The following is a 23828-nucleotide window of genomic DNA, read 5'->3' as shown; positions in this document are numbered from 1 at the left end:
TAATAAATTTATAATGATATAGATAACTTTACATCTTAATTTTGAATAAATATCAAGCATAAGTAATATTACAGAATTGACTATGAAAGTCAAATGATGATGGTTAGATGGTAACAATCGAAAGGTAGCGATCGAATGACACAATCGTATGGTGGCAATGACTGGTGGTAATTATAGTATCAAATGTCGTGAGGAGTTCTAGAGTTTTTCAAATCTCTAAGTTCCCTCATGTTTAGAATGAGACTATTATTTATACTTTTCTTAGAGTGGTATTTTATTAAATTCAGACAACATTTTATAACACTCCATTATGTGACCTTTGTTAAATCCTTAAAACTTATATCATTTATTCAACATTCAAATGCTATAAAAAGCCTGGAATCAAATGAACTTAGTATGTTAGATTCATCTTATTGAGTCTCTCAATTTGATTATAAGCATATATAATTTGAAGATCATTTGTGCTTCAAGTAATATCTTAAAGTTTCTAAATATGCTTTAAATGCTTAATTCTGGTTCATTTGGATCAAATTGTATCGCCTTCAGCATCATTGGTTTTGTCTTGACTTGACATTCTATTGACTGTAGATTTGTTGAAATCAAAATTCATATAATTTCAAATTTAATTATGGATGTTTCCAATATAAAACAATAATCAATATTATAAAACTAAATATTAAATCATATCTTAAAAGTATATATAAGATTATGGATCAAATTTATGATAGCTAGCTTTGAATGCCAATGTGTGCCTTATAACATCAATATCCCTAAAAAATAAAATCACTTTCTTAAAAGAGAAATGAAAATTTTGAATATAGGTCACATGTTATTAATCTTTGCATATTATACTAGTTGTATATCATAATATTCAAGATGGTAGAGTCAAAAAATGTATTATATTAGAATTACATGAATATTTAGCACACAAACAAATGAAAAAGAGATACAAGAGATATCATGATTTTTACAAGGAAAATTCTCGGAGGAAAAACCTATAGGATCAGAAAAAGTTAAAATGATTCCAATAATGTATATTATCGGCAATAAATGATGCTATTTGTTCTTAGTTTGTTAGTATGAGGTGGCACTCCAAATTTTAACCTATGATAATTATTGAGAGAAATCAGTCAAGATGTTTAATTTATTGATAGTTGTTTCTCAGAATATTTCTCGATGACATTAATATGAGTGAAAAAGGTTGAGAGAAGTACATAAAAAATGCTTAACCTATCCAAATATTTTTATTAGAGTATTGCTAAATAACATTAACTTATGTGGAATAGACAAAAAATCTATAAAAAATGTTTGGCTTATATGATATTATTTTTCAGAGCATTGTTCGATAACATTATCATTTGTGGAAGAGGTCGAGCGAAATGCACCATGAATATAAAATCAAATATTATTTTTCAATGAATTGCTTCGTGTCATTTGTCACGACTTGACCCTTTAAAATTGATTTGACATCTTTAAGAACAACTTCAATAGTGTTGATAGTCATATATATACCTATAAAACATGAAATGCTTCTTATTTGCTAAATTATAATTATGATTACAGAATCTACTAATAATTTCTAATATAGTTGAAAGTAATTAAATTTAATTACCTCAATAAATCAAATCTTTTATTTTTCCTTGTTGAAATGAGACTTTCACCCACTAGATTTCTTCATGTTTGAATTTTCTTCCTATTGAAAAATAACATACTGTTGATTTCCATCAAGGAATAAAATTATATATATGTTACTCCCTAAATTTGAATAGAAAATAAAATAGGAAATCAAAATCACTTAGAAAGAAGAAATTTTCAACCCAAATTCTTCCTTTTTCTCTTCCAAAATTCTTCCTCTGTGCTAAATTGAAACATAAACCCATTTACTTAGATTTAAATACAGAAATAGTTTACACTAAAATAAACAAAATGCACAAACTTATCTTCATTCTCCTTCTTCCTCTCAGTACAATATCTCTTGGCTAAAGCTTCTCACACATGTTTGATTTCATTGGAGTGAATGAATCAGAGTTATTTCTCATGAGGAGTTTCTACTTTACACTCTCACACACGATTCTCCACTCAATCCCACGTTTTGAACCTGTTAAAAGTGTTCACACCTATGTTCAGTTCACCTGCTGCTCGCCCCCTCATTCCTACTTCGCCTTGGTTCACCCGCCTGCTACTAGGATTGGTTCATTTGAACCTACTGAATCAGTTATTATAACATGAACATGTATAAAGGAGTTCAATTAATTGAATCTCCCTATGATAAATTATACATTGATTAGGAGGGGACAAATTCTATATGTATCTCAAATCAAAGGTGAAAATTTCTATATCTATAGACTGTTACTACCCTTTTGAGATTATGATTGTGGCCATACTTTAAGAATAAAAATCTAATTGGGGATTGTATATAGAATTTAAAACTCACTTGAAAGTATATTGTGAAACTTCTAAAGTTTATATGAAATTTTGAGAGGGATCATGATCAGTCAGTTTGCATTAGAAGAAAAGAAAAATATTATATGAAATGACTTGCTTGATTACAATTATGCTTGAAATATTATCAAACAAAGTTGACCCGAACAAGACCCATTTTTCAAACAAGTTGACCAAATCCCATAATTTTTGGGTTAGGTTTTTGGGTCATGTCAAATATTGACAACCCTAATATACGCATAGTTAAATAATAATTACAAGTGATACTAAAAAAAATTACAAGTTATATTAAAGTTTTACATGAACAAACAAAAAAATGAAAAACCATGAGGCATAACCTAGTTAAAATGACTAAATTATTATAAATTATTAGTTGCAAATGATGCTCTTCCTCTTAACTATGAAATGTATTGAGATAATATAGAATACATAAATTATATAAAACATATTATGTGATGGAAGTTGAAAAATTCATTAATTTTGGCATGAGAGCTTATCTTTAAGCGATCATTTATTGTATGATTGGTTCACTATTGAGAGGAAACTAGAAACTATGAAGTCTTGTATGAAACTTGGTATTGACAATGGAAGTCAAAATAGTGTTAATAGCATGCATCTGCCTTATAAATAATGTCATATATGGACAATACTGGTGATGTTGGTTGAAAAAATTAGTGGTATTTGGTGTAGTCAGGCGATAGTGGTCAGAAGATTGTAATAGAGCCACTGTGGTCAGAGAATCATATTTAGATGGTTGTGAGTGGATGACTATATTTTAGCAATGGTGTTCAGAGGACTACAATTTGACCATGGTGATTGGTGGGCTATAGTTGAGCATTGATAGTTAGAGAACCATAATGAGGAGAAAGTGATTAGGATATCATAGTCAACCAATGATGCATGGTTGGGGAAGTATATTCAGGGGACGGTGGTCAGAGGACTGTAGTTGTGTCATAGTGGTCAGAGAAGTGTAATTAAGAGACATTGATCAGAGAAACGTGGTCAAGTGATGATGTTCATAGGACCATAGCAAGGAAATGGTGGTTAGGAAACCAAAGTTTAGAGATGATGGGTGAAAGTGTGATAACTCTTATGTTCATTAAGTTAATAGTTTATTAATGATCTGTTAATGACCCAATAGAAGCAAATTGAATTGCTTGAATTTCTAAAAATTCTATTAGGAGTGCAACGCTATGTTGGTGAACACAACGACATTTTCCTGATAAAGAAGAGAGAGAAAATCCATCTCGGCTCATTTTTGTTTGTCCTTCCAGTTATGGAAATTATTCTGATGGCATTATGCAACATTTTCCATATACTTATTTTTAGTGATTTTGAGTTATGTGATTTTCATCCCTTAAATTTGAAAAAAAATGACACATCTCATGATCTAGTTTACTTTCACCCTTAGACTTTTAATAAGTGATCAATATATCTGTTCTAAACAAATTGGCATGATCATGAGATGGATATTGTTATTGTTTATATAATGTGTTATTTATTATATGGATTGATAATGTTCATAATGCATGTCACGCGTTCATACTCATATAATCGATCTAAATGATTACATGCATATTACTTCTATTTCATGCACATTTCTTCTATTTTGTTCATTAATTATAGTCATACATTCTGGTTACCTACTAGGTTGTTAGCTTATTATGTGATTTACATGATTTTAGAGAAGGGTAAGGACCTAGGGTAGTGAGATTGATATAGAGTTTGTTGGTGAAAGGCATTTTTTTTTTTTCAATTTTGTAGTCATGAATGCATAAGGGATAAATGAATGCAAGAGATAGTTTTTAATTATGGCTATTGTATATGTTTCTTTTGGGAGAAATGTATGAGTATATATTTTGATGATAAAAAATATTGTTATATTGTAATATATATATATATATATATATAATTAGTGAACAAAATAGAAGAAATGTGCATGAAATAAATGAGAAGATTAAATGATATAATTCTCCCAAATAAGACCACAGGAGGATTGTAGTTGAACAATGGTGGTTAGAAGACGATCATGGGGCAACGATGGTCGAGGACCATAATTAGATAATGGTAATTAGAGAACTATGGTTGGGAAAGGCACATACCTAATATACATCTACAAAAACATCTTTTCCTTGTGGTTTCCAATAGGCACATACCTACCAGAATTGTTCCTTGATAATAAGGACTACGTGGTGGTTGAACATTAGACTTCTATAAATCTCAACATTTAATTTTTCTTTCTTTGCCAACCTTATTCCTCAATTTAAGCATTGCTACTTGCTTTAAAGCAAAAGCACTATATTTAAAACCTTAATACTTTTCTATGATTAGCATCTTTAGTTACAAATCTGCCATTCAATCTCCCATTTTTTTAAAATATATTTAATCTGAATCAATTGTTCTTTTTTCTCAAAATTACAATATGTGATGGTTATATCTCTTCGTCGTGTATTGTTCTTAACTCAATGAGATGATTCCACTTTTTAGTAGTTATAATTATCTAAAAATATTTATCAATATTTATATTTGTTATTTACAAATCTCTTGGAGTGCTAAACTCTTGTAAAATTTCTTTCTCACCCAAAGAAGGTTATGAGATAAGGGATCTTGGCCTTGACTTTTGGATTTTGTTTTTATTTTGTATTAGGTTGATTAAATTTGATTTACTCATATCATTGGCAATCATTTAGGTGATTGTTAATGATAGAGTAGGAGCAAATGGTAGCTATTAGGTGACTACGAACTGAAGGGATTTGGGATTTGATTTCAATTTGAGTTTGGATTGAATTTGAATTTGCCTTAGTTAACCTCATACAAAAATGAGGTTAATAGGAGTGTAAACGAGTTGTGTCAAACTCGAGTCATTTATTCTTAAGCCTAAGCTTGATTAATTAATATTAATTGAGTTTGGGCTGACACATAAGCCAACTCATTTATTATGAAAGAGAGAAAATGATAATGATTCACACAATTATTATAACAAAATAGTAAAAAGAATGAGAAATTAAATAAATAATAAAGAATCAATTATCTAAATAAAGTGAGATATATTTTTTAAATATTTTTAACAACTTTGCACATAAAATCTTGGAAGCTAATTAATTTCAAGTTGATTTTATATTAATATTTTTTAAATGGTCCAGTTTGGGAGCTAGCAAGTTAAGTCAGGGTTGGCTCAAGCTTGGTTCATTAGCTCATCAAGTTTGGCTCATGAGCCATTTATCAAGCCAAGCCAAATTTGGCTCATGTGTCGACCTAACTCACTTACACTCTTTCACCTAACTATTTTCATTATTATGGTATGATATTGTATGGGATATGATATTATAATATAAAAACACCACACTTGACACGATTATATAGTCTATTTTGCCTGAAGAATATAATATATTAATGATGTTCTATTATATATAATGATATGAGCTAACTATTATGATTCATATTATGATTCACTATTATTCGTGATGACTATTCTTACTAATATGATATGATATTAGTCTGTATATAGTGAGTGCCTTATGATAAGATACATGTGAATATATATTGTTAATTATAATAACATGAGTTGTTTCTTATAACACATGATATGAAGTATTGTTTCTATGATATATTGATGTTCATGAGCATATGATCTTAAAATACCATATTAATTAGAACACATAATGTATGATCATTTATATTATATGAACTCCATCACGCATAATATTTGTCATTGAACAGATTCAAAAATAATATGCTGTCCCAGGACATATAATATAACAATGATAATTTTAATCATGCTTCCATTGTATATGTAAATTTATATGTTTATGATTGCACTGCATATAATACATTGACGTGAGTAGCATACAAAAATTGCTTATTCATTTCCTATCAGTGTTCAAATTTCTAATTGATAGCATGCCTATTAGTCCATTTCCATGTATTGAATAAACATGTAGGTTCCATATAACCAGCTGGGATGTTAACTCATTTTGTATGGTTATATGTTTCAGGGAAAGATAAGACCCCAATGGACATAGATCGGGATTTTTGTTAGTGCTATTTTTTTTTCCAATGATATAAATAAATTCATTTACAATCATAGGATAAATTTATTTTAATGAGATCATTATAAGAATCATGATTATTATAAAATTTAATTTGATATCTAAACGGATATTTATAAGTGTAATATTGTTAATATTATAAATACTTTTAATATATTATCAATATTTATTTTATTAAAGTCACTCCTAATATTAATATTGTGTAGGATGAATTTATGCGATTAAAAGAGGTCATTCTTATACATATGGAGCCTCCTCCCAATGAGCAAATATTGATTAGAGATCACAAGCTGTTGGGATATTTAAGAAAAATATATTGTATGGAGTTGCGTTTCATGGTAGTGTATTATGTACATAGCCATCATATATAGCTATTAGTATGCCATAACAACCACATGGCATACAAGAGTTAGTGAAGAGTTTAGTCACTACTATAATTGTGAAACACCATAGTCAAGTAGAAGTTATACGGCCGAGCATCAACATATTATGGATATGTTTTTCAATGATAGCTAGCCTTATGACCACCAACACCTGCAGATGGAGAACATGAACCACTGAGGATGTTAGAGAGGAAAAAGAGGGTAAGGGAGAAGAGATAGAGTAGAAGGATTGGAGTAGAGTTTGTAAGAGAGTACATATATTAGAATTAGAAAATGTGTTTCAAAACTAGTGATTTTGTGAATAACATATTTTGCAAAAATTTTAGTTCTTTATTATTATTTGTTTGTTTATTAATATCTATTACTTATTCAGTACATCATTTTAGTTCTTATGAATTATTCTGTACAATATTATTACTATAATGATCTCCTAACACGCTTTTGTAGAATTCATAAAAATAGATATTTCCTGTTATTATTTTCACAGCTTATATATATATATATATATATATCTTATGAGACAAAATCAATCCCTTTTTATCTATCACACATTTTATTTGTGATAATACTAAAAACATTATTTAGCCATTAAATTAAAATCACGTTTTATGATCATTTTTATGCTATTTTCTGCGAAGTTTGCTTAGCAGAGCCATTATCCTGAATTCACTGTATCTATAATTTGGTAAGTTTAGAGGAAAAATAACAAGTGATAAACATTCAAAATATCATTTTTATTTGTTTTACTTTGCTTCATGCGTCTAAACAATCATCTTAACATTCAGGAAAGCAGCATCATCCCTAATGTGAATACAATAATAAGCATGTTTATAGACTTGCTACATGCTACAAGATTCTTTATTTCTCACAATTCAAAACAAATATGGAGTGCTCAATTATAGATCATTTATTTAGCATTTAAGTGTCCAAAAGACATTGGAATTAAACCTTATTAAGCATGGTCGATTTGTCTCATCTAGCCACTCGAATCGATAATAAACATGTTAAATTTGGATATCATTTGGTCATCTAAAAAGGTTCAGGCCCATTTGTGCTTGGATTGGACCTTTTCTGGGGTCGTTGGATTTATCTCGTTGAGACATTCAATTCAACTATAAGTTTGCAAAAATCGGAGTTGGGATGGTCACGAATTTAACTTTGAATGTTTCCAAACCAAATGTGAGATTCGTACCAGATGAAGGCTCATTTTTGTGATGTATCAATCATGATACAATTTTGGTAGAGATATGCTTTGAACTCATTGATTTATTTCGAGATTGGTGTCGTTATGTATAATTTTTTATTGTACTCAATGTTAAATTAAATACAACCTTTCTAAAATTGATATTTGAATATCCTGAACAATTTTTTTTTCAGATAAATTTCTAATTCTTAGATAACAAAATTTATCTAAAATTTTTAATTAACAGATTATTCTTTAAAATTTTGTTCTAACACTTACTATATATAATATTAACCATTTTATGTATTTTTACTTTTGTAACATGAAGTTATAATTGAGATATTATTAGCATCTAAACTAAAAATTTATTCTCTTAACACAGAGCAACACTCACCTATAATTAATATTTCAATTATATCATAAAATTTTGCCTTGAATTGAATGGGATGGCTACAAGATTTTAAAAAGGTTCTTAATATTGATAGAGTAAAAACTATCTCATCCCTACTCTAGTTAAAACATATACTTAGGAAAAATTAAAAAGGCAGAAAGCATAATGGGAAAATGCTAAAAAGTAAATCTGATAAAGCAAAACAGAAAGGGTAAATGTCAGGGACAGTTCGGTAGTGCTTGTCTCCCAACTCCAAGTTCCGCCTGAGTAGCCAGGCTAACCGGTGCCCACATCAGCTCTCCCCCGGCTCCGAGAAGCTCGACTCCGACGAAGCTGTGATAGGGGCCTCGTTGTCCGGAGGAAAGTAACTGTATAAGTCTGTTACATTGAAAGTAGAAGAAGTGCGAACCTCTGGTGGTAAATCAATCACATATGCATTGTCATTGATTTTGTTCAGAATCGGAAAAAGGTCCCATTTTCCTTGGACACAGCTTAGAGTATGCTCCTTGTGGATAACGTTCACGACGCATTCGAATCATTACCAAATCCCCGACGTTAAACGTCTTGAACCTGCGGTGGGCATCCACGTTTTGTTTGTATTTTTCATTGGACTTTTGGAGATTTTGCTTAACAGTTCGGAGAGTGTCCTGAGCTTCAACCAATGTTTTGCTAGCTAGAGACCTATAGCCCTTCGGTAGGATAGCAATATCAACCAATTGGTTGGGAATTTTAGTGTAAACTACCTGGAATGGGCAAAGCCCAGTCGACCGATTGGAGGTAGCATTGTCTGCAAATTCCGCATGGCTTAACAACTCTTCCCATTTCTTGTGATTGTCTTGCACTAAGCATCTCAACATGTTGCCGAGCATGCGGTTCACTACTTCAGTCTGCCCGTCCGTCTGCGGGTGATACACAGAGCTGAGTTTGATGTCCGTGTTAAGCTTCTTCCATAATTCCCTCCAAAAATGACTTACAAATTTCACGTCACGGTCGGACATCAAACTGCGTGGCACTCCGTGAAGCAGGACAATTTCTTTGAAGAAGAGGTAGGTGATGTTAACCGCATCGAATGTCTTCTTACAAGGGATGAAGTGCGCCATTTTAGAAAATCGGTCTACGACCACCATAATAGAATCTGAACCTCTCTTCATGCGGGGTAGCCCCATGACAAAATCAAGGGATAAATCTTCCCATATAGAATCAGGGATGGGCAGAGGTAAATAGAGTCCGGTGTTTTAGGCGGTTCCCTTAGATCTTTGACAGACGAAACACTTCTCAACGAACCGCAGAACATCACGGCGTAAATGAGGTCAATAAAACCTCATCTGTAGCAGCTCTAAAGTTTTATACCTTCCCATATGAGCGGCCAGCCCACCACAATGTAATTCTTTGATCAATTGGAGACGCCAAAAGGAATCAAGAACACATAAGTTGTTTCCTTTAAAAAGAAATCCTTGTTGTAGGGAGTAGTCTTGCGTCGACTTGCCCGTTTTACAGGCCTCCCAAATCACCGAAAAGACTCTGTCCGTCTCATATAATTCATGAAGGGATTGGAGTCCAGTAAGCTCCGTTCTGGAGGCGGACGAGCAGAGCAGAGCGTCTGCTCAAGGCATTAGCTACCCGATTGCTTTTACCTGCCTTGTGCTTAATTACAAAACTAAACAGTTGAAAGAACACCACCCATCTTGCATGCATTCGATTGATACTCTTTTGACTGTTAATATACTGTAGAGTTTGATTGTCGCTGCATAAAATGAAGTCTCGATGGAGAAGATAATGTTCCCACTGCTTAAGTGCACGAACCACAGCGTAGAGTTTTTGTTCATAAGCTGACCAATTCTGACGTGGTCCACTCAGTTTTTCACTGAAATACTCCACAGGTCTTCCATCTTGTGATAGAATCTCTCCGACCCCTACTGCCGACGCATCGGTTTCAACCTGTAATGGTTTGTTAAAATCAGGAACTACTAGTACGGGAGCGGTGCTGAGAGCTTCTTTGATCTCATCAAAGCTCTGCTGTTGCAGTTTTCCCCACACAAATTTTGAAGCCTTCAAACAATCAGTCAGTGGGGTTGTGAGTTCCCCGAAACCACGAATGAATTGCCTGTAATAATTAGCTAGCCCATGGAAGCTCCTAACTTTCGAGATAGTCGTGGGTGTTGGCCAATTGCTGATGGCCGAAACTTTTTGTGGAGCTATGTGAACTCCCTCCGGGGTTAGAACGAAGCCCAGGAAGTGAACTTCGGTAGCTGCAAATTCACATTTGCTTACATTAATAAGGAGTTGATTGTCCCGAAGAATCTCCAGTATGGCTCGCAATTGGCACATATGCTCTGCAAAAGAAGTGCTGAATTCAAGAATATCATCAAAATAAACTACACAACACTTATCTAGAAACGGCTTGAGGATGTCATGCATTAACCGCATAAAGGTGGAGGGAACATTGCATAGCCCAAAAGACATCACGTTCCATTCGAACAATCCGTCCACTGTTTTGAAGGTCGTCTTCCATTCGTCTCCGGGACGGATACGAATCTGATGATACCCACTACGCAGATCGAGCTTGGAGAAAATATTGGCGCCAGCGAGCCGGTCCAAAAGATCGTTGATCCGAGGGATGGGAAACCGATATTTAACGGTAATGCAGTTGATTGGTCGGCTGTCAATACAAAGTCGCCACTGTCCGTCTTTCTTTGGAACAATCAAGGCCGGAACTCCACATGGACTGAGGCTTGGTTGGATGAAATTTTTCTGCAGTAATTCTTTAATTATTTGTTTTAAGATGGCGTGCTCTTTGGGGCTCATTCTGTAATGAGGTAGGTTAGGTAAAACAGCGCCCGGGACAAATTCAATTTGATGTTGTAAGCTGCGCAGGGGCGGTAGCGTGGATGGTAATTTCGTAGCTGCTACATCCGCGTGGTCTTGAAGCAAGCCTTGAATTTTCGGAGGATGACTTACTACATAAGGAGTGACAGCTTGATCGTGGACCACTAGTGCCAAAAGTGAATGAGCTGGGTCTTGACATCTCATCAACGTTGTACCCGACACGAGTCTCGCAGCAAACAAGTTGTGCGCCGCCCCAACACTAGATGAGTGACTACCAGGCACTAGCTTAAGTCGTTTTCCTTTCCACTCAAGAGTATATGAGTTAGCACGGCCATCATGAATGGCTCCGGTGTCATACTGCCATGGCCGTCCCAGAATTAAATGGTAGATATCCATATCAAGGACGTCACACGTAATGTGGCACAAGTAACTCTTTCCAATTGAAAATGTTACCTTGCACAAGTCGGCAACCGTGAATTCTACTCCTTTCTTTATCCAATCGATCTTATAAGATTTCGGAATTTTTGTAAGGCTGAGTTGAAGAGCTTGAACTGCCGCCCGAGAGATAATATTCTCGGTGCACCCACTATCAATCACCATGCCACAAACCTTCTCGTTGATTGTGCATTTCGAACGAAAAAGACTGTGCCGCTGACTATCAACCGGCTGTCTCGAGGCTATCAGTATATTCTCCATAACACACAGAACTGGATCTCCCTCATCTGCCAATACGACTTCGTATTGAGCATCTGCTTCATCTTCATTTGTCTCTGATACGGCTGCCTCATCGCCTTCTACAAACTGAGCCTGATGCCGGGTGGGGCATTCATTCGATTTATGTCCCAGCTGGAGGCAACGGAAACATTTAAATGTTGATGGTTTGGCATACGGGTTTTTTCCGTACTCCGGCGCTTCGGGGTTTAAACTGCACTTTGTCAACACCCGATTGAGTGCGATTAACTGGTGGAATTGGAACATGGTCCTTAGCAGAAGTACCATTGGATCTTGAGGGTTTGGTCAAGCCATCTGCTATAGTTCGCCGAGGAGCCGGAGTTCAGTATGGCCTTTGCAATTGAGATTCCACCTTGAGGGAGAAATTAACAGCCTGGGATAAGGACCACCAATTGATTCTCTGTCTCTAGAAGATTGTTGCGGGCACTTAGCCTGTAAAATTCTTCAGTGTAGTCGTTGACGGATCGTTGCCCATGGCGGCATTGTTGATACTGCACATACAAAAGTTGTTCAAAGTCTGTGGGTAAGAAGTGTCGCCGCAACAGACGCTTCATGCGGCTCCAGTGGAGTACCGGACCTTTGCCTTCCCGCCGCCTACTTTGTACTACTTGCATCCACCACGCACTGGCTCCACCCTTGAGATGGCACACCACGTACTTCACTTGTTTGACCGGTGGGATTTCCATATAATCAAAGAAATTTTCTACCGCCGCTTCTCAATCCAGATAATCCTCGATGTGCATCCTGCCTTCAAAGAATGGAATATCAAGCTTAATGCGCATACCTTCGGGTTCTTGTCTCTGTAGTCTTTGTCTTCGCATCCTCTCCACTCTGGGACGATGGAGTTCTTCTTCGGCGTCGGATCGATTATCCTCCGATAACTTTTCGGAGCCCGATTCTGACATCACCGGATACAATGCAGGCTCCCTGGGTGGTGGATGTTCCATGCGTAGATGCCTCCTCGGTACCGGTAAGGTTGCCGGAACGTTTGGGTGAACTACTGGGTTAATAGCTACCCGAACTTGTCGCATTTCTTCCCGCATATTGTCGGCGAAGCGTGCGAAATTATTGATAAGATCCTCCAATTGCTTGGATGTCTGTTTTTGCGTTTCCCATAACGCCTCCAAACTCTGATCTCCGTCAGATCTGGGTCGGCTGCTACCTTCCGCCATTGTCGCCGGCAACCTGGCTCTGATACCAAAGTTGATGCACCGGCTGAGCAAAGAAGAAGAAGAACCGATGGGAAGATCAATGGAACAGTAACATGTAAAAAGGTTCTTAATATTGATAGAGTAAAAACTATCTCATCCCTACTCTAGCTGAAACATATACTTAGGAAAAATTAAAAAGTCAGAAAGCATAATGGGAAAATGCTAAAAAGTAAAGCTGATAAAGCAAAACAGAAAGGGTAAATGTCAGGACAGTTCGGTAGTGCTTGTCTCCCAACTCCAAGTTCCGCCTGAGTAGCCAGGCTAACCGGTGCCCACATCATTAATTGTGAAGTTTTTGTAGAGAAAATAACTAAGCTATATCGGTTGCAAAAAGGAGCTTTCTATCACAAAAATTTTTAAAAATCAATAAGCAGTAATCAAATAAAATTGTGATTGCTATTTGAAAAAGCTCAAATATTGAAAAAAATTGTCCCAAACAGATCCTAAGATTTGTTATTGCTCTCACTAATAGTTTTTTCTACTACCAATTTTAAAATGTCTTCACCAACCATTAGAGTTTTGTTAAATCTCAACATTTAATTTTGCTTTATTTGCCAACCTTATTCCTGTATTGCCTAGAGAAATTTCAAACAATGTAGGCATTGCTGCTCGCTTTAAGGCAAAAGAAATATATTTAGAACCTTAATACTTTGCTGTAAATAGCATCTTTATCTTGTTATATACAAATCCCTTGGAGTGCTAACATCTGGTAAAATTTCTGTCTCACTCGAAAATTATTGGATACTAATAATAATGTTTATAAAATTCATTTCAAAATGTTTTTTTTTTTTATAAATAAGAAATCTTGTGGGTTTGATCTGTTGATGCTTATCCTATGATATTCATAATAATAACTATATATTTAATTAATTGAACATGCTAAAATAAACATTTCTATATATACAAGAGGAAATGACAAAAAAAGAAACAAAATAAAAGAATATGTCATCTATAATGAAGATATATATAATGGTAATTATTTAAGATTCTTAATACATTTAATATTATAAATATTTGATGGTTATGCTTATTATTGTACGCTTTGTAAGTTGGACATTCTTGAAATTTCAATTACAATTCCAACTTTAGGGATAGTATTGGACCAAAATGGAGGAGGATTTCAAATGTCCATATAAGCCGAATATTTTAGGCTTAATAATAGGAAGCTATTATAAGTATTATATATTTTTTAACATGGGCTTTATTACTATAGTAAATTATCAAATCTCTATATTTTCTTAGATTTGAATTTTATGAATTATATATATATTCAGTAGTTGAATGAAATAGAATAAGATTTTTAATCATATTTATGCCCTTCATTGTGTTTATCATTTTAACATCTAAAATAACCTTCCAACTTTTAAATGGCCAACTCAAATCCTCCTTCCCAAGTACAAATCTCTGCCTCCAACACCCAGCCCAGTGTTCCGCCCTTTCATTATTATGGCGTCCGCTTACGAGGAAGAAAATGGACATCAGAAGCTTACAATCAGCATGAATCTAAAAACATATGGATCGGTACCCATTTCACACCAGAAATGGCCGCCATTGCTCATGATGTAGCTGCGCTAGCATTCAACGGGGCCAGTGCATTGCTTAATTTTCCTGATATAATACAATCCCTTCCCGTGCCAAAATCGATTTCAATTGTTGATATTCGAGCAGCTGTAGAGGAAGCAACAAAACAGTTTAGTGCAATGCCTGAGGTCGTGGATGCATCTGAGGTGCCACCACAAGATATAGGTAAGTATGTGGATGAGGAACTATTCAATATGTCATAGATCTTGATTGAGATGGTAGAGGGTTTAAGGGTGAGTCCACCAATATTTGGCCCTCCAGAGTCTGATTAGCCGATATAAGTCTTGGAAGATAATAATTTATGAAATTTTTTATGAGTATAAAGGATAGTAGCATTTGGGGCTATTATTAAGAAAATTAGCTTAGAATATTCTCATCAAATATTTCATTAGATAAAATTTAAAATTGTTGGATTTATTTTGGGATAAGTAGGATCAAGATTTTCATTTATTCGTATTTCATATTCTATATTAAAACCAATTCTTATTTATTAATCCTCTTTCATTTTGCAATTTCCCCACTGAATAAATTTTAATGAAGTCCAAGCCTTCTTGATCAGGTTCGGTTGAATAGGAAAATGCTTTTATTCATGTGAATTAATTCTTCTTACTCTCCCTCTTGAATGTGTAAATCTAAAAAACAAAGAGGCTAATTATTCTTTCCTCAGAACTTTTTGGCATATTTACTTGGAAGATATGACCCTTTCAAACCATAATATAACTACGCGAAAGGACAAAATCACGTAAAAAGTTAATTCTGTATGGAAACTCTTATATTTTTTTTTTTAATTATATCCACTCATTTTTATGTTCACAACAACGAATTACAATCTTTGCTTGAGCTTTCCTTTGTAGACTTCAAAGCATTCATTTTCGTCTATTCATATATAACATACAAAATGCATGCAAGCAAATATATAAAACAAATTTAATAGAATCACATTAATTATAAAATATTAAATTGATAGGATAAAAAATTGCAGATATATATAGTAACATTTTTTTATTTTGACATGACAAAGTAATATTTGATTTTTATCCACATTATAAATTAAGTGTGATTTTATATACAAATTGGGCATAGTTCTTTTGAGATCTTCTTTTGCTCTCAAAGTAATCCAACTCCTAAGCACACCAACCATCAACCCTAGCCACTAGCTCCACTCTCGCACTTGTTGGTTGCTTACTGCTCCCAACTTTTAGGCTGCCTACATTATCGAAGCCTTAGTCACTGTCACTTATCGATGGTACTTTTTTCTTATTTAGGTTTTCATGGCCTCGCTTTCACTACATAGGTCGATAATTTTTAGTTTTATTTTTTCCATCCTCTTTAAAGAGGCCATATTTTCCTCCTTTTGTTAAAGTTCATTACACCAGCTATGTTCCCAAAATGCAAGGAAAAAGTGTCATGGATTTATTTTGAATGGAAAGAGCGTCACTTTATATGTTTATTTTAAATGAAACTTATATAACCTCATAGATTTATCCTAAAGGAAGTGATTTTCACTCCTTTAATGAGTGTGATTTAACATATTTTTATTTTATTTAATATCAATATCATTATTGGATTGACATGCAATATATTATATCATAGAAAATGAGGTTTAACAAATGAATTTTCATATGGAGCATTATAGGTTTCACTTGTTAATCAGAAATTATTTTTGACACTATAGGGAAAACATATATTACCGCCTGCCCGCGCGACAAATCCTGCCAGCGCCCCCTGCCACGCCTGCCAGTGCCGGTGCTCCATGCCCAAGGCTGCCCGCGCGCACCCACGCTCGCCGCAAGCACCTGCCTGCACACTCATGCGCTTGCCCACTCTAGCTTGATCGCGTCCGCCATGTCGGGTCGGGTCAACCCGGCAACCTGCTGGGTCGGGTCTGGGTTCGGATTTTCGACCCATTTATCTACACGGGTCGGGTTAGGATCAGCCCGTTTTAACCCAGGTCAGATGCGGATTCGATCCGAATCCGACCCGTGACCCGAAATTGACACCCCTACCTATGATATTGATAATAATAACTACATCTTTAATAAATTAAGCATGCTAATATAAGCTTTTCTTTATATGCAAGAGGAAATGACAAAAAAAGAAATAGAAGATTCATGCTATAAATATTTATTATCCGAATAAAAGAGAATGTCCTCTATAATGAAGATATATATAATGATAATTATTGAAGATTCATGCTATAAATATTTAATACATTTAATATTATAAATATGGTAACACGAGGAGCCAATCAGCAAACCTCTTTTCCAAACCCCTTGATGGTTATGCTTGTTATGGTTTTCTTTTCCAGTTGGGCATTCTTGACGTTTCAATTATAACTCCAACTTTAGGGATAGTATTGGACCAAAATATAGGAGGATTTCAAACGTCCATATAAGTCGAATATTTTAGGCTTAATCATAGAAAACTATCATAAGTATTCTATATTTTCTTGCATGGGTTTTATTACTATTGATACATCATCACAAAATTAGCTTGATCAGGCACGAATCCCGAGGCAAAAACTAGTTGGAGACTTCAAAAATTAAATCCGGGAGCATCCGAACTCCGATTTCAACGATCTTACAGTCAAACTGAGCGTCTCGGAAATACGAACCCAACAACACCAAGATCGACCCAATCCGAGCCCAAATAAGTCCGAATCAAGAGTTCAAAGCGCTGTTGGAAGGTTCAAACCGCAATTTGAGTTACCAAACGGTCTCCGATTTTGACGAGCTTATGGGCATCAAATGTCTACAAACATCATGGCTCTAAAAGCATAAGGGTCGGAACCTATTCCACACAAAAAATGGCTGCCATTGCTCATGATGTGGCTGAGCTAGCGATCAACAGGGACAGAGCGTTGCTTAATTTTCCTGATCTAATAGGATCACTTCCCGTGCCAAAATCGACTTCAATTGTTCATATTCGAGCAGCAGCAAAAGCAGCAGCAGAACAGTTCAATGTGAGGCCTGAGGTTGTGGGTGCATCTGAGGTGTCATCGCAGGAGATAGCTGAGTATTTTGATGAGGATGAACTATTCAATATGCCACAATTGTTGATCGAGATGGCAGAGGGGTTAATGGTGAGTCCACCAAGAGTTGGCCCTCCAGAGTATGATGAGCCGCTAGAAGTCTTAGAAGATAATAACTTATGGAAATTTGATGAGTAAAAAGGATAGTGGCATTTGGAGCTATCATTAAGAAAATTAGATTGGGATATTGTCATCAAATATTTCATTAGACATAATTTAAAATTGTTGGATTTATTTTGAGATAAGTATAATCAAGATTTTTATTTATTCATATTTCATATTCTATATTAAAACCAATTCTTATTTATTAATCTTCTTTCATTTTTCAATTTCCCCACTAAATTAATTTTAATGAAGTCCAAGTCTTCTTGCTCGGGTTGGGTTGAATAGGAAAATGCTTTTATTCACGTGAATTAATTATTCTTACTCTCCATCTTGAATGTGTAAATCTCAAAAACAAAGAGGCTACTTATTCTTTCCTCAGAACTTTTTGGCTAAATCTCAAAAACAAAGTTAATTCTGTATGGAAACTCTTATATATTTTTTTTAATTATAATCACTCATTTTTATGTTCACAACAACGAATTACAATCTGTGCTTGAGCTTCTTTTGCAGACTTCAATGCAACCATTTTCGTGTATTCACATATAACATACGAACTGCATGCAAGCAAATATATAAAACACATTGGATACAATCACATTAATTGTAAAATATTTGGGCATGGTTCTTTTGAGATCCTCTTTTGCTCTCAAAGTAACCCAACTGCTAAGCACAACAAGCATCAACCCAAGCCACTAGCTCCATTGTCGCACTTGTTGTGGTCTTCCCGCTCTCCACTTTTTCGGTTGCGTGCACTGTCTAAGCCTCAGTAACTATCACTTGTCAATGGCACTTTTTCCTATTCAGGTTTTTATGGCTTCCTCTCTTTCACTGCATAGGTCGATAATTTTTTTCCCATCGTCATTAAAGAGGCCATATTCTCCTCCTCTTATTAAAGTTCATCACCCCAGCTATATATGTTCCCAAAATGGCAAGGAAAAAGTGTCATGGATTTATTTTAAATGGAAGGAGTGCCACTTTATATGTTTAATTTAAATGAAACAAGTATAAACCCAAAGATTTATATTAAAGGAAGTGAGTTTCACTCCTTTAATGAGCGTGATTTAAAATATTTTTATTTTATTTAATATGAATATCATAATTGGATTGACATGCATGCAATATGAGTAATTGTAGGAATTTTCATATGGAGCATTGTAGGATTCATATGTTAATCACAAATTATTCTTGACACTATAGGAAAAACCAACATAACCGATGGCCCAGATCCGCTAGAAAATGAGTAATTCAGCAAAAAAAATGTGAATTTATGATGAATTTCTGGCAGAAATTTAGTTGACGGTAAAACAAGCATCGAAAACTTTGTTTTGACAAAATTTTTTAATCGGAGATATTTCCAGCGGATTTATCGATGGAATTCTCGACAGAATTTCGGTGAAAACAACAATATTCTTTTTTTTTTTGTGAAGCACTCTTCCTGGTGGCCACCAAAAATTCTAGTGGAAACCTATCGCCAGAAATACTGGCGTACACACCGCTAGAACTTTTTCGTCAGAAATACGATACAATTTCGCCGTATCTTCGTTTATGGCAAATATTTCGTCAGAAACCTGTAAAAAAAAAAGTACTCCCTCACATTTATTTTATAACACAATAAACCTGCATAAATAATATGCTCATATCATATTCAAATTCAAACACTGAATATAAACACATGCTACATGTATGTAATAACATATTTGATCACAATATTTTACTAAGCATTCACCAAATAGTTTAAAAATAAACATAAAGTTCATTCGTTGCACAATAAAAATCGGACAATAAAATATACAAAAATAGAAATGAAACGTCCAATATAGAAATGACGTGGTTAGTAATAACAAATAAAAACTAATCATAATTATGTTGCTCGAGACGGTACAAAACTTGGAAACTTTAAAAGCTGCTTTAGAAAGCAATAAAAAAATCATCCCAAACGAAGCCTTAGTCTCACATCACTTGAAAAGTTTTAGTACATGTTGTTTAGTTTTTGCTTTTGCACATGATAGGAACTCACATAAAATGTTGGGGCCATGTGAGAATGTTTTCATGGTATTTTATGATAAATAATAATTATCTGCATTTAATACTCATCTAAAAGTTATTATATATTATATTTAATATTTAATTTATCAAATTAATTCATTTAAATGTTTAAATAAGAAATACTTGAACGACAACTTTAAAAAAAAGTTAGGACGATGGTTCACTGGTTGAACAACTGATCCTTCTTGGTTCAATCTGATTTTGATGCAAAACAAGTTTTTAGAATTGGATATGTCGACTATCAGGTCAGTTCGTAGTCGAACTAGCAAATACAAATTTTAAAACTATGGTACAGGGATCATAGCCTGACAATAATGGTCGGTGGTCTTGCAACAACATCAAGGCGGACATTCGATGATGACAGTCGAGTTAGCCTATAATTAATATTTCAATTATGCCATAAAAATTTTCCTTGAATTGAATGGGATTGCTGCAGTACTTTATAAACTTAGCTATAACAGTTGCAAAAAGGAGCTTTCTATCATAGAAATTTTTTAAAACCAATGAAAAAAGTAATAGTTAAAGAAAATTATGGTTAATATTTGAAAAAGCAAAATATTGAAAGAATTGTCCAAAACAAATCCTAAGATTTCTTCTTCCTCACAACTAATGGTTTTTTCTACTGCCAATTTTAAAATGTCTTCGCCAAATTCGACATATTAAATCATAAGAAACCTAATCATTTGAAATCATTCACGTTTTTAGTACTATAGAATGAAAAAAATTCATGATTCCCAAAGAAAAACTAATATACATCTCCAAAAACATTTTTTTCTCCAAAATTGTTCCTATATAAGGACTACATGGTGGCTGAACATTAGACTTTTGTTAAATCTCAACTTTCAACTTATACAAATCCCTTGGAGTGCTAATCTCTCATAAAATTTCTTTTTCACTCGAAATTTTTTTGATACTAATAATAACATGACAAAAATATTTATAAAAATCATTTCAATTTTTTTTTATAAATAAGAAATCTTTGTGGGTTTGATATGTTGATGCTTATCCTATGATATTCATAATAATAACTATATCTTTAATTAATTGAACATGCTAATATAAACATTTCTATATATACAAGAGGAAATGACAAAAAAAGAAACAAAATAAAAGAGTATGTCATCTATAATGAAGATATATATAATGGTAATTATTTAAGATTCTTAATACATTTAATATCATAAATATTTGATGGTTATGCTTATTATCCTATGCTTTGTAAGTTGGGCATTCTTGACATTTCAATTACAATTCCAACTTTAGGGATAGTATTGGACCAAAATGGAGGAGGATTTTAAATGTCCATATAAGTCGAATATTTTAGGCTTAATCATAGGAAGCTATTATAAGTATTCTATATTTTCTAGCATGAGCTTTTTTACTATAGTAGGTTATCAAATCTCTATATTTTCTTAGATTTGAATTTTATGAATTCTATATATATTCAGTAGTTGAGTGAAATAGAGTAAGATTTATAATCTTATTTATACTCTTCTTTGTGTTTATCATTTCAACATAAAAAATAACCTTCCAAGTCTTAAATGGCCGACTCCACTCTCTCTTTCCAAGTACAAATTGCTTCATCCAACGCCCAACCCAGAGTTCCACCATCTCATTTTCGCGGCATCGTCTTACGAGGAGGCAAATGGGCAGCAAGAGTCTACAGATTTCATGACTCTAAAAGCATATGGTTTGGTACATATTTCACACCAGAAATGGCAGCCATTGCTCATGATGTGGCTGAGCTAGCGATCAACGGGGATAGGGCATGGCTTAACTTTCCTGATGTAATACAATCCCTTCCAGTGCCAAAATCAACTTCAATTGTTGATATTCGAGCAGCAATAGCAGCAGCAGCGGCATCAGCAAAGCAGTTCATTGCGAGGCCTGAGGTCGTGGATGCATATGAGGTGCCATCGCAGGAGATAACTGAGTATGTGGATGAGGATGAACTATTCAATATGCCACAATTGTTGATTGAGATGGCAGAAGGGTTGATGGTGAGTCCACCAAGATTTGGCCCTCCATATGATTAGCCGCTAGAGGTCTTAGAGATAATAATTTATGGAATTTTGATGAGTAAATATGGTAGTGGCATTTTAGACTATCCTTTAGAAAATTAGCTTAGGGTACTCTCATCAAATATTTCATTAAATTAAATTTAAATTTGTTGGATTTATTTTGAGATAAGTATGAACAAGATTTTCATTTATTCTTATCCAATATTACATCTTAAAACCAATTCTTATTTATTAATCCTCTATCATTTTGCAATTTCGTTATGCAATTTCCCCATTGAATTAATTTTAATGAACTAAAAAAAATGTGTTGCTATGAATAGTGCGATGCAACATTGCATTGTTCACACACAATAAAAAACATAAAAATGCATTTCCATTTTCTGTTTGGGTGGAAACTTGCGGGAGCTGCAAACGAGTGAATGTCATTTGGCTGGAGATGCTCTAATGATGTCGGAATTAGACATTCTTAAGCATTTTGGATTTATCTTGTCAAACTGCTCGATTCGACAATGAACATGATAAATTTGGAGATCATTTGATCATCTAATTAATATTTTAAAGCTTTTAAATACACTTTAGGCCATGGGTTTAGGATTATTTGTGTTCAGATCTCGTCGAGACGCTTAATTTGACTATAAGTTTGCAAAAATTAGAGTTTGGATGGCCAAGAATTTAATTTTGAATGTTTTCAAACCAAATGTGGGGTTTGTGCCCGGCCAAGGCTTATTTTTGGTGATGTATCAATCAAGATTAGGGCTGTAAACTAGTGGAGTATACCTTAAATTATGCCTAAATCCTGTTTGACTTGTCAGCCAGATTGTGAGATCGAAGTAGAGTGGAGCTCAGAACGCGAGCTCGAGCTTGGCTCGTGATAGTAACAACAAGCTCGCGAGCTGACTTGCGAGTTTGTTTAAAAAAAAGGTAAAGCAGATGGCCACAGGAGGAAGAAGAAGAAGGGTCGCGAAAGAAGAAACTTGCGTTGCAGAAGAAGAAGTCATGTTTGTACCTTACAATGTTTTATTAATGTTTTTAAAAAAAAACTGTACACTTTCGATAGGAAGCTCACAGGTGGTGGAAAAATTATTGTGTGCGGACCCCGAATGCCATAAGGAGACCAACCAGAATGCATCACGTCACTCTTTTATTGTATCGCGGCTCGGTACTACTCAGTACCTCTTAATACCGCTGAAATGGCTGCACCTGATTCTCCTCCTCGTTGAACCAAAATATCTTTAGTGTTTTTTATTAACTTTTTTTTTAGAGCGTGCAGATTTTTCAAATAAAAATTGTAATGTTGCTAATGAGGAGGAGGAAAATAAATTTGCTAATATATGATTACCTGCTTCCACTACTTGTGCTCGCCGTCTGTACCAAAAACGTTCTGCAGTTGATCTTCTGATCCTGACCGTTAATCAATAACGGCTCAATCTTATCCATTGATGTCCCTTTCTGCTTTACATACTCCCTGGCTATATGTATGCGAAACAACAGACTGTCTAGATGTGGAAACCTGAAATGAGATTTATATTTTTCTCAAGGATTCATATCAATTCAAAGTATTAAATCACCTATGTCACATGGATAGATTAAGAAGAGTTGAAAATAATGTGTCATAAATATTGATAATGTTAAAAAGAAATTTAAATTATAAATCATAAAAGGTTATTCCTTTTTAAAATGAATTTATTAATACAATATTTTATATATACAGAAAAGAGAATATAATGATAATAAGAAATACAATCACCAATACAACAAATTTAGTATTAAACTTTTTGGTGAATGTTAAAGTGTTTGTTTATCTTCAATATCTGAATGAATATGATA

The 23828-nt window shown here is 34.1% G+C and overlaps 3 protein-coding genes across 3 annotated transcripts; all 3 read left to right on the top strand.

Moving 5' to 3' along the window:
- The first annotated feature begins 14584 nt into the window (after positions 1-14584).
- Positions 14585-16784, top strand: LOC110100389 (ethylene-responsive transcription factor ERF036-like). The gene is made up of 2 exons (XM_020827868.2): positions 14585-14963; positions 16474-16784. Exons 1-2 carry the CDS (start codon positions 14585-14587, stop codon positions 16782-16784), a joined length of 690 nt encoding a protein of 229 aa, XP_020683527.1.
- Positions 16785-17604: 820 nt separating this feature from the next.
- On the top strand, positions 17605-17967 carry LOC110100390 (ethylene-responsive transcription factor ERF026-like). The gene has a single exon (XM_020827869.1). It carries the CDS (start codon positions 17605-17607, stop codon positions 17965-17967), a length of 363 nt encoding a protein of 120 aa, XP_020683528.1.
- Positions 17968-21521: 3554 nt separating this feature from the next.
- LOC110100391 (ethylene-responsive transcription factor ERF026-like) lies at positions 21522-22016 on the top strand. Its single transcript, XM_020827870.1, has one exon. The coding sequence runs from the start codon at positions 21522-21524 to the stop codon at positions 22014-22016; it is 495 nt and encodes a 164-aa protein (XP_020683529.1).
- Positions 22017-23828: the final 1812 nt, after the last annotated feature.

Source organism: Dendrobium catenatum, unplaced genomic scaffold (assembly GCF_001605985.2).
Source record: "Dendrobium catenatum unplaced genomic scaffold, ASM160598v2 fragScaff_scaffold_1220, whole genome shotgun sequence".
Lineage (NCBI taxonomy): Eukaryota > Viridiplantae > Streptophyta > Magnoliopsida > Asparagales > Orchidaceae > Dendrobium > Dendrobium catenatum.
Note: the sequence above shows the minus strand (reverse complement) of the source record. Positions and strands in the feature narration are given on the sequence as shown.

Bases quoted from the DNA above. Each gene is read 5' to 3' on its own strand.
- LOC110100389 (XM_020827868.2), top strand. From the start codon at position 14,585: ATGGCCAACTCAAATCCTCCTTCCCAAGTACAAATCTCTGCCTCCAAC. The intron at 14,964-16,473 runs GTAAGTATGTGG...TTGACACTATAG, and splicing joins GGTGCCACCACAAGATATAG to GGAAAACATATATTACCGCC.
- LOC110100390 (XM_020827869.1), top strand. From the start codon at position 17,605: ATGGCTGCCATTGCTCATGATGTGGCTGAGCTAGCGATCAACAGGGAC.
- LOC110100391 (XM_020827870.1), top strand. From the start codon at position 21,522: ATGGCCGACTCCACTCTCTCTTTCCAAGTACAAATTGCTTCATCCAAC.